The sequence below is a fragment of the Pipra filicauda genome, unplaced genomic scaffold, assembly GCF_003945595.2.
Source record: "Pipra filicauda isolate LSUMZ 115617 unplaced genomic scaffold, ASM394559v2 scaffold259_size1095435_pilon, whole genome shotgun sequence".
Taxonomy (NCBI): Eukaryota; Metazoa; Chordata; class Aves; order Passeriformes; family Pipridae; genus Pipra; species Pipra filicauda.
In genome coordinates this window covers 18,932-30,990 of record NW_024104375.1, presented here as the reverse complement: position 1 = coordinate 30,990, position 12,059 = coordinate 18,932, and the positions used below count along the sequence as shown (strand labels likewise).

The window sequence follows — 12,059 nt, the reverse complement described above, 5'->3', positions numbered from 1 at the left end:
TCAAAATTCATGCTTCAGAGGCTCCTTCAAAAATCCCAGCTTGAATTGCTCTACTGCTCCACTCTCTTCTGCTGGAATAACACAAGACAGACACCTAACTCAGAACAAACACTGTGGAAGTGAAGTCGAGTCTTCATCACCATAACCCAACATCTTAGAAAAGTGGATGCAAGGGTCAAGAGCCTCTCAAAAATTGCATTTCTTCTAATATATGTAAATGACACATACAGGAAAAAATCCCACCTCAAACAAGACCACGTTGAAATATTCCTGCGGATTCATAGAAAACAGAGAACTGTAACAACTGCAAGATAGCTGCCAGTTACACAAAAGATCGTGCCACCCTCAGCTCTTGATATCACATTCATTTATCCAGTAAGATATTTGAGATATGCAATCACTTGACAGGTTGGAAATATTACCTCTGCACTTAAAATAGAAAAGACAGGCCTAATCCTGTTCTCATTTTTACCTGAGCAACTCTACAATTAATTCAGAACCCATTTGTTTTCAGATGCTTCTGATCTTTGCAAACACGCAGTGGCTCACAAGAGCTTTTCCACGTCAGCCTCTTTGCTCCCCCCGCCATCCTCCTCAGCGGAGTGAATTCCAGCTACAACCCACACCCTTCTTCAGTGCCCTATTGCACAAAACAGGTCGTGGGTTTGGGGCTTCGGTCCTAAGGGATATGGAGGAGTAATGGCATTTTATACAGCACTGAGCACAGCATCGGTACTGCACCGTAAAAAAAAAATCCTCACTCCTGCTGCAAGGCTACATCCTCAGGAGAAGGGAGCCTGCAAGCTCACAAACACACTGTGAGAAAATACACATTTCATTCACATTATCCATTCAATCTTCCCACAGAATACAAGGATAGCAACAGAAAACACTGCCTTGAAAGTGCCTATTTAAGGGTGCTGGCAAATTCATACAATGTGCACTTTATATTTTTAAATGCATTTGCTCAAACTCTTCTCCCTGTTACATCCTAGCACTACCTTTGACTTGAATAGCCCTACATCAATAAGGAAACTAATTAACAAACAAGAAACCAATATTTATAATAATTTCTTTAAAACAAACAGAACCAAAAAACCTCGTACAATGAAGTCTGTTCCTTAAAACAAATGTGCGCAGATACTTTCTATTTGCAAGGCTGCTCTCGAGTTCTGCAGTACCTGGAGTGCCTTCTAAAATAGAAGAGCATTCTGTTTTGGGGCGAGTCATGCACACGGAAAAATATGAATTTTTCAAATAAATCTCAAAGGTCATGATGGAGGTACTTGACAGTGGCACTTTGTGTTCCACTGTAAATAATTTTGCCTATTTAAGCAACCACCTCTGAGCTGCCACTTCTTCTGAATTAGGCTATGCTAAAAGATGGGATTTTACAAAGCAGGGAACATCACCAATTAAAAATCAAACCCAGTTTTGCTTTAAAGAAACAGCCTCATAAGATTAAGGAGGTTCCTAAGATACACAATGGGTTGAAGACAGGAGGTTACGTGAACTCCGTTTTCAAAAACACAAACGCAACCCCTTGGGCTTTACAGACCAAGCTTCCAAAAGTATTTATAGCAGACAGAGAGCTTTCCACATCTTTTTACATAACATGAAGCAGCACCTGCGCAACTCACCTACTTCAGCGATTAAACCGTACTTTGCACTGTAGTATCTGAAAGCTGTTTTTCCTCTCTTCCTATTATCAAAAAAAATCTCCATGTCCTACGTTAGGAAATAATATAATTCATTTAAGTAAATTCAGAGAACTACAAAGTTTGCTTGTAACTACCAGGCCTGCTCAACTGTACCCATACCTCAGCTATCAAGATGAGAGTCTTCATTTTCAGGTAGCTATCTGTCACCTAACGAGGACTACACTCCCTATTGTGTGCATCCACCACACCCCATGGACACGTGGGCGATCCTTCTGTCATCTTGCATTTGTCTGGGTGTAGCTGACTGCAACTTTGACTGAAAAATGAGGAAATAAATCTCCTTTCCTGTTGGATCTGTAGGTACTAACACAAGTGCAGAAGCAACAGGAAAATAAAAGTTTTGCCTATGACTGACAAAACACAAGGAATAAAGTTGGTGAGTTAAAAAAAAGTAAGTTATTTTCAAGACACATTTCAGACCACAGCTGACATCTAGCTTCTGCTTTATGCTACATCCTTCAGACAGGCTGAGTATTGTGGCGTGGGCAGTGCAGGTTCATAGCACATGCCAGTGTCAACAAGGAATAATGACAGCTTCTTGAATTGTAGGTATGGACTGCATCTGCATATACACAAAAGTATGTATGTGATCCAAGCAGGCCTGAATGCAAAGGGCCTTATGTGACATTCATCTCCTGGCTCCTCTTTCTCCATCTCTACATGTGCTGGACGTACTGGATGAAACCAGACATTCCTCTAGGTGACAAAACCGTCCTCCCTGAGTGCCAAACACATCCTATCTCCTTGGGGCAGTGAGGCTCTGCTCACCTCTCCTCCAGCATCATGAACCCAAAAAACTTCAAACTCAGCAGGCCTCCCTCTGAAGTAGACTGGCAAAGCTGTGCTGCTTGCACCCACCTGGCTGGGGATATAATCCACTCCTCTGCTAGCAGCTGCAGTGGGCAACAGGCTGCCCCAGTGCTGTGAATTATTTCTGTAAAAAACAATGGTAATAATATCTGACCCTTTAACTGTGACGAAATTAAAATCCGTGCCAATATGCCAGCATCTACACCTCCTGTCGAAAAGAGAGATAGCTTACTTCAGGGTCTCTCATCTCCTTCTCTCCCCTTTCTGGTACACTAACCTTTGCGTGATCCAACCCTGTTGGAGGGCTGAGTCCTCACCCTGCACTTCCACCCGTGGTAGATCCACCACAAACAATGATGCTGGGAATATTGGAGCCTCTCACATGTTCCCCCTTGCTGGGAATTACTGACCCTGTACCTGCAGTGGTTCTTCCTCCATCCTGCAATGTGAAAGGAAACAATGCCCCACAGAAGAGAGAAGATAGAAGGAAACCCATCACCAGCCTTCCCACTCTGCAAAAGACACAAGCTCAACTCCAAGGACAGCAACAGCACCTGTGGTTGGTACCTGTTGAGGCTGCACTGGCATCACCACCACATCCCAGTATCACTTCTCTGTCCCTTATGTACACAAAAAAATCTGCAGGTATGACCTGCAAGGTCATGGTGAAGCCACAAACAGCAGACAGCACATGGATGGTTGGAAAAAAACAGTTTACTGCAAGCAGGCTGTAAACTGAACGGCACTGCTGAATTCTTGGTGCTCAGCATCCTGCCCAAAGCCCAGAGAAAGAGAAAATCACACTCAAGAGCTTCATCCCTGTTTGTTTCATGCAGCTAAGTTCCAGCTACATGATGTGGAGCAGAAAGAAGTCATCATCATGTCCCCCGATAGATTTTTCCTTTTACACAAAATCAGGGGATTTTTTTTAATTTGGGGGGAAATTTATGCTTCTTTTAAATGCTTTACCCATAAACTGATGTGCCTATGTTTGATTTGCCTTGACAGCATGAGGATTTGAAAACCTAATCATATTTACCTTGGTAATATGATTATCTCTAGAGCACCAAAATGCAATCCATTGTTGACTGAAAAATTATGATAAACTTATCTAGCTTTCTGTTTTTTAATCCCACCAATACTATACAGTAAAATCTCTGATATTGCAAAATTTACTTATTAGCATAACTTTATACACTGATGCTTGATTTAACTGAGCAATTTTATATTTATCTAAATATACAGTTCAGGCTTTGCAGGATCCTGTGTAAGAAAGGATATACCTTCCTCTGCTATCCAAGACAAACAAGGTAAAACACATTTTGGTTGTGGTGAGTGAATCTTTCCTCAAACCTCAATTTCACAAAATTGTTAGCCTGATCTGTAACAACACGGGGGAAACACAACTGTTTGCTAAGAAGATGTATTTGTCCTTTATATTCATATATGAGGGGAAAGCCTATTTTTTTAAAACATACTTCTTCTAGAAAAGAAGATAGCCTCTGCTTCACTTTTCATTCTTATGTCAATTTTCCACAATAGAAAACCTTCCTTAGGCAAACACTCTGAAATGCAGCTTCTAAGAGCAGTGTTGGCTTTGAAATACATAATGAGAACAGAAAAGATATTTAGCACTGATGACAGGAAAGCAGTTGCTATGAACACAACACTTTCCTTTCCTTTCCTTTCCCTGTAAAGGAACCTTACCGTTCCTTAAATATGTACCCCTCTAAATCTGCATATTGCAGCCTGAAAAACAAATGCTTAGAGTCCTAAAAGTCTCCCACTGGCACATCATGTTTTCTCCAACCGCCAGTGAAGTTTTCTTCTCCTAAATGCTCCGTTGAGCTCTCTACTCTACCCTTGCAGCAAACTTCTGCTAAGCCCTTCTTATGAAAACAAATACCATTCCTTAAATTTCTCAGCATGTTACTTGCAAATGACAGGCCAGCAAACAGATACTCTCCATATGCCAAATTATGTCATTTTCATTTTCTGGAACGAACACTTCTCACAGCAAACTGGCAAAGGTTTTTTCAGTTGGGTTATGAAAGAGCCAGCTCTGTGTCTTGCTGCACCTGCTGTGTTGCTAAGCCTGGTATCTGGTGGCAGCCCCCCAGTCGTCCATAGCAATTCTGGGTCCAGAAAAGAGAGTTTGTCATTTGTACATCCTCAGAGGTACTAGCAAATGTTCAGGGGTGAATTCTGTGGATATTTGCATATAGTCCAAAGTCCCATAAGCCACCAGCGTGCCTGTAGCAAATGTGGATAGAGCCTTCCCAAATCTTCATCGCGAAGCCTAGCCATGATGATGATGATGCATATAGATTTCTGTAGACACCAGCTTTTCCTATTTGCAAAGAGAATCTGATTTCCCACACTTCTCATGGGACAAGCTGGTGCCTACAGTGTACTGAAGTCCTAACATATAAAGCCAAACTTCTGCATTTTTAGGTTAAATTATGAACACTTCATGTTCATGTAGTGGAAAACTTGCCTGAGAGACTACAAGTAACTGAAAACAGAGGGAGAATTTTTTTTTTAAAAATAAAGATTTGGCCCTGCTTCTCATCTTGACCTTCCATCTTACTCACTGGAGCCTCTGTACAGCCCACCTGGTATCTACTTCTTTGAAATGAGGAAGCCACAAAACTACTAGAGGGCTGTTTTGTTTTTTTCTCCTTTCAAGGAGCACACTTAGGAAACTCATATTTGTGTTTTAGGTGTTTTGAACTGTTCCAAATCAAGCTCTATCCTCTGCCAGAAGAGTTCTTGAAGTCATAATAGCTACAGATTAAAGCATACTTCCTATCCAAAAGCTGTCATCAAATTATGATCTGTCATTATCCTATCTATCTACCATCAAACTACGTTTTCATGATGGTCTGTAGGGCTGGTGACTCACATGGTTGCTACCGATCTTCAGCATTTCAAGCTGAAGTATTATATATTGCAACAGTATTATCATGAAGAGGAAAGCTGTGTAGCAGACCCCTAAGGAAAAGGGCCAGTCTGGCTGCCTGCACAGCTTTGCTGGTAAAGAAAAGAGCAAAGAGAAAGATCAAGTAAGATGCACCAACCACATAAGCAAACCTGCTAAAGTGTCTCGCTCCTTCCGCTCTCCCAACAACTAATGAGGGGTCACAGCACACCAGCTAAGCACCAGCATGGTATAACCACAGGACTTCCACAGCAGAGTTGGACCTAGCAAGGTTTGAATTGGTGGCCAGCAAATGCAGCCAACACAAACACGACTTTTCCTGTGTTACCAGCTCAGGTTTTCTCACGGGGGTTAATGTGCACTCCCCCAGGCAGACTCCTCTCACCCATCCAGCTCCAATGTTGTCTCACTCTGAAACCTGCAGAGTCCTGAGGCTTTGGCAGACACAGCTCCCTCGTAGGATCTGTCCCTCTGTGAAGGTGTCTAATTAATTCCCTAGTACTCATGAACACTATGTTCTGTCCCACTGTTCTACTCTTCAGAATTGACAGCAAGGGGTTTTTTTTCCTTGTTTGATGAATATTACCTTTTTATCTGACAGAGATGCTTGCTAAATAATACAATAAGAGCCTAAAATATGCCAGAGCAAATTTCTGTGGGATCTGTTTTTAAAAGCTCTGGGTAGTAAGGGAACAAGGCCGATGCGTCTATGCTGTTCGTCATACGCTGGTGACTCTTGAACCACCGGTCAACATCAACTAATATTTAGAAGATGACCCCATTTCCACAAGTTTCAAAGGAAGCAACAGAGGGAGGCACAAGCCTGTGCCCTGAACAAGCAAAAAGGCTGGCAGAGACCAATGGTGGTGGATGCCAGTCCATGCAATGTGGGGCTGGCCATGCTCAGCATGCACACAGCTCAGAAAACCCACCAGTAGTCAGAGACTGCTCCTGCACAGCTCTAAGTGACCATGAAGATCCAGCCTCTCAGTGTGCTCATGCTAAAGGATGGGGGTGTACTCAGTGTCCCTTACAGGGCTCATGGAAGATCTTGTACACTGTGTGCTACTACTGAAACAGCCCTTATTACCTGAGTCTTAACCCTGTTGTTGAACGTTCCCCCTTCAGGCTGGCACAGGATGGTCATTTAGCTTCCTGAAGCGACAGCCGAAGTAAATAAGCATCTCCTGCTTTAGAGGCAGCAGCTATCAGTGGTACACAGGGTCACACACCTATGAAAAGACTTAGTTCAGCATGTGCACTTCCCATTCACTTCTCGGACCATTAAATCGCTGTTTTCATGCTATGCTTGTATACATCATTCTGAAATTCAGGCTGCCTGAAGGGCTTTACGTTCAGTGAATGGAGAGTGTCCATCACACACAAAAGATCCGGTGCTTCCAGCAGCTCACAAGCCAACTCCTGATGCTGGGATGACCCCACGGTGTGGAGGGTGCCCCCAGCTCTTTGTTCTGCTCCCCTTTCAGGACTCTGCCTGTAAGACACTTGTTTCTGAGAGACTTTTCTTTTGTCTCTGGTGTGTTCATTTTGGAGGCATCTTCTGTGGTGGGCTGAGACTGCACTGCTTGCCTGCCCAAGGCCATGGAGAACAGAGTTTTGACCTCTCAGCCCTACACCACAAATCCTAAATGGTAGGATTCAACTCCTGAAGGTTTCCTCCAGCACTAACAACTCATGGAACTTTGCAAGCTCTACAAAAACCAGGCAAGTGAACTATTCCAGCATCCCCCTTCACTACATAATTCCAGAACATAAATACTGAGGCCATATGCAGAACATAAATACTGCAGCCATATGCAGCTCTGTCTTTTCCAATAGGTAGAAATAAATTGAATCTTCACAAGCTTTACTAATCATAAAACTATTTTAGAATTACTCAGGAAATGAGATTTATTGTAGGTCAATAAATTCTGAAGAAAAATCTACTTGACCCTGATAACTTCAGTGTCCTTTTGAGCGGACCTCTCCCAAGCAATTACTCAGCAGATATTCTCTCCTTTCCTCCCAGCAACTGCTGCTCCCAGAAGGAATTCTCCTGCCCATTTGCATTCAAACCTAACACAGTGACACAGACAATGCAACTGTAAGCAATGTTTAGACTCCAAATCCAATCACCAATTTGCTTCCTTAGCAAAACAGGAAAAAAAAAAACCCAAAATGACAAAACCAAAACAAACAACTCAAAAAAAGCATGTGCTTGTTTCTAACCACCTGGCCTGCTGGAAAAGGAAACTCCACATACAGAAACAGCAGTACTTTCCCCAAAGAAAACTATGGCAACCAAAATTCTAGGCATACACAGAAACAAGTACCTGGGACCATCACATCAGAGAACGTGAAATGATTTTAAACCAGTGTTGCTGAAACCTTGCTTCACAGAGTCCCTTGTTAATTTAAGACGAAGCTATGAAGAATGATAATTTGACATGAAAGAAACCCTGGCAGAACCTAGCCCTAGTTTCTAGTAACCTCATGTCCTCATCCACCCATTCACCACAAACTGAAACAAACTCCTTCTGCACGAGACAGGAGCCTTTGGCACCAACAAGCTGACTTCTGAACAAACCTTTTTTTTGCCATTTACATATAATTACACTCTAGCCTCTGAGCAGCTAGAAGCTCCATGTTCTTTTTTTGTATGGTTTGTTTCTTATGAATACACATAGAGCACAAACCCAAACCACATTAATGATAACCTTGTTAAATATAAACTAGTATGCAATTATACAAACTGCTAACACAAACAAAAAAGCCAGGAAACTCTGATTATATGTTCACAATAGTTTCTGAAAACTAAATTAAAATAACAACATAAGACAGCCTGTCTTGCCTGATACTGTAACAGAAAAAGGTTTCACATTGTAACCTATCTGCCTCAACATAGAGGACTAGTCTGTCATACCACATATTCAATTTCAAGCTCACTGCAAGGAGAGCAGAAGGGTATGAGGAAAGGCAGCAGGTGCACAAACAAACTACCAAAAAAAGAATTTCTGATTTTTCTCTCCACATCATCCTTCAGGTGAGCTGATACCTGTCTCTGGGCAGTTGCTATGACTTCCACCTTGTTACCCTGAGAAGGGCTGGCAGTGTGCTGGGGATTTGGCTCCTTCCTCTCCATTAAGAGAGCAGCAGAAGGTCTGCTCGAACCCTCTGTTCTTGGGCTTGCACCAGCCCAGTGCATGCCTGTGATTTATCTTCTGTGCAGCCAAGAGTGAACCGAGCAACTGGAGCCTCTACCGCATCTTTTCATTAAGATGATGAGGAGCTAACACTCCGTACAACCTCCATGGTCTGCAGCTGTCCATCCTGATGTTTAAAAATATATACCTTTTCCAGAACAGAAAGAAATCTATTGAAGGCAGGCAAAAGTCTGCCCTGGGCTGCATATGTGCAGGGCCACAACAGCCAGTAAAGGTAGGGACATTAGCCAGAGCTCTCCTGCACCAGTGTTAGCTGTAAGCAAGTGCTACAATAGAGAGCTTCACACTTGTCAGTGGAATAATGCAAGGTCTCCGCCACAACTGAATCTAGCTCTCAAGAAAACAAAAGAGCATGAGAAAACAAGCACTTTCCTTATATCCTACATCACAATAAAATATACAGCACAAACAACGGCCGCTATAGGACTGGAGGAGCATCCTGACAAGGTTTCCTTAGGTGATTTCCCTTGCCATGGACTTGGGCTATCCATTCAGTCTGTTTGCATGTTAGCAGTACAGCTGAACTTGTAAGATGTTGGACTTCTAGGCTGTAAACATGAACAGTAATTACCTTTCCCTCTTAAACTCCAACTTGTTCTCATGTAACAGAAAAAAAAAAAAAAGTAAGTATCACTTGTGGAAGAAAACATTCAGAGAGGCAAACAGGGGTAAGGGAAAATAATGACCTGAAGAGGAAAGGCTAAGATCTGAACATCGCTCCTAGAGCTGAGCACAGGATCAAAGCTTGCAAGCACGAAAAACCAAAGAGGATCCTTGGGAATCTAGAAAGGTAACCTGCATGGATCCGGCATCAATAATAAATTCACTAACTAGAAAGCCAAGCAGAATACAGCCTCTTGAACACTAAGAGGGTACTGCCATGTGCAGTATCACCAAGAAGTAAAAAGTTCAAGAGTAGAAAATCAACCCCCAAATCATGGTCTGTGGGTCACTTTTCACTCACAAGGCTGAGGGCAGAGACTAAAATGCACGAGCGTGTGTGTGTCACATCGCCGTGCTGTCGATCCACAGCACAACTAGAGGGTTGTCACTGCAGAAAATGTTTTGAGAGACACGTGACTAGAAGAAGGGTGGTAGCCCACCAGCAGGCATTTTACTTGGGAATGTGGGACTCCCTAGCACAGCACCTGAAAAGCCACCAATAAAATCCAAATAGGAAGGGCAAAACCCAACCAACAGTGGGGCATGCAGCTAAGACAACTTTCTCCTGGAATACCTCCAATTTCTCCAAGCTGGTTAGTTTTGAAAGGGACTTTTCTACAGCGATCTATGCTCAATTACCCTTATAAACCCTTGCAATAACATGTGACTCAAAGTTTACCTATTTGTCCAAGGGAGGAACAAGAAGGGAGTGTGGCAAATGGGGAATGTGGGAGTGGCAGCCGATGTGGGCTTAGGGAGCACAGTCATTTCCTCCAGCTTCTTCTCTGCTTCTCCCCCCCTTCCCCTGTCTTTGATATCTGAGTATGCTGTTGAGGAAGTGAAGGAAGGTGATTTTGTAGTCGTGGAGCAATTAATCCACATGCATTTGCACATTTTTACATGATTGCACCTTCTTAGCCAAAACCCTCAGCTTTTCAAGCAGGTGAGGTTATTCCTTTGGGAATTAAAAGGCAAAAGAGTATCCAGCGGCAATAAACAACCCAGAGAAACATAAAGTGCTTGTAGATAAAGAGCTTATTTGGGGTGGTAGCGAGACGCTGCTTAAACCACGCGCTCGCACCGTAATCCGTGGATGTCGACGCAAAGATTTCCTTTCCCCGCGTGGGCTACAGACCTGACTGCAGTGCACTTGGCTCAGGGCTGGTTCCCTGCCTGCTGCCTATAAGACAGGTAGCACGGCGGGCTGAATCCGCCACCAGCCATGAGAACACGGCGACAACCGCTCCGCAGCTGGGCTGGGCTGCAGCGGGGCACGGTGGCTGTGCAGCCTCACGCCCGCACTGCTGAGCAAGAGAGAAACTTTCAGCCACTTGCGCCCAGGCGGGAACGACTGACTGACCGGCTGGTGCGACCCGGGAGGCTCAGGCACCTCCGCCGACCCTCCCCTGCACCCTCGCAGATCACCGCCGCTGCCGCTGCTCCGCCGGCTCCGCGGAGCGAGGCTCCCGCTCGGCGGCTATCCGGCCTCCCTCCCCAAGGCTTCCCCCGGCGGCCGTGCCCGTCCTTCCTGAGCGGCGAGCCCATCGCCATCCCGCGCATCCCTTATCCCCGCATCCCGCGCATCCCTCATCCTTCGCAACCCGCGCATCCCTCATCCCCGCGGCGCGGCTTACCGGGATCGCTGCAGCTCGAAGGCGGCGGCGGGGCCGGGCTGCCCTAGCTCTCCGCTGCCGCCGGCGATGCCCTGGGGGCTGGTGCGGCCGAAGGGTGCCGGCAGCACCCCCGCCGTGAAGGAGTTGAGGCGGCCGCGGCTGCCCGCCGCCGCGGCTCCCAGGAAGGCGGCGGGCGGCACCTGCACGGCGGCGAAGGCGTCCTCCTCCTCCTCCTCGTCTTCCTCCTCCTCCGGGGGCTCTGCGGGCGCCGCCGGGGGGCTGCCCAGCCGCGGCGGCGGCGGAAGCAGCGGCGCCTGGCGGGGTCGGGCGGCGGGGCCGTCGTTGCCCGGCGGCGGGGGCCGCCCGTCGAGGGAGATGCTGGTGAGGAAGGAGAGCGCGGCCTGCCTGCGCCGGGGGTCGCTGCGCGCCGGCGGCGGCGGCTGCGGCGGCGGCTGCGGCGCTTTCCTGGGGCAGGGCTCCGCCGGCGGCAGGGGCCCGGCGGCGGGACTGCCGGGGCTGGCGGCGGTGGCGGCCGCCGCCATTGTCGGCCGGCTCCCCCTCCCCTCGGCGCTGGCCGGGCGCTGCCTCTCGCTGCCGGCCCGTCAGGCGGGCGGGCGGCGGGGCAGGGGCGCCGCGGTGCCGGCGGGGTGCATGGGGGTGGCGGGGGGTGCGCTCCGCCCGGCCGCGCCGCGCTGCCCCGGGCCCCCGCCGCCCGCCCGCTCCGTATTTATAGGTGCAGCAGCCGCACCGCCGAGCGCCCTGTGCAATAACACGGCAATCACGTGTGGGAAACGGGGCGCTGGAGGAAAACAAAAGCCCGGCCAGCAGCCCGGAGGAGGAGGAGGAGGAGGGAGAAGGGTGGGTCTCGGCGAGCTCCCTCCTTTCAACCTCTCTCTCTTTTTTTTTTTTTTTTTTTTTTTTTTTTTTTTTTTAAATTCCTTCAATTCCCTTTCACCCCCTTCCCTCCGCCCCCTCCTCCTCCCCCTCTTTTTCCCTTCCTGGATGCGTGGGGGCGGGCGGGAGCCGAGGAAGGTGGAGTCTGTGCCCGTAGTACCCTGCACATGGCTCTCGGAGCCCCGCACCGGCC

The 12,059-nt window shown here is 46.8% G+C and overlaps 1 protein-coding gene across 2 annotated transcripts in view; it reads right to left on the bottom strand.

Annotated features, from left to right (window-relative positions):
- Positions 1 to 11,851, bottom strand: part of CABLES1 (Cdk5 and Abl enzyme substrate 1) — a 74,302-nt gene extending 62,451 nt beyond the window's left edge. For both annotated transcript variants that reach the window (XM_027715857.2, XM_039382129.1), the window contains exon 1: positions 10,994 to 11,851. In XM_027715857.2, the coding sequence (XP_027571658.1) occupies positions 10,994 to 11,514 (521 nt within the window). In that variant the 5' untranslated portion in view covers positions 11,515 to 11,851. The remainder of the gene's footprint in view (positions 1 to 10,993) is intronic.
- Positions 11,852 to 12,059: the final 208 nt, after the last annotated feature.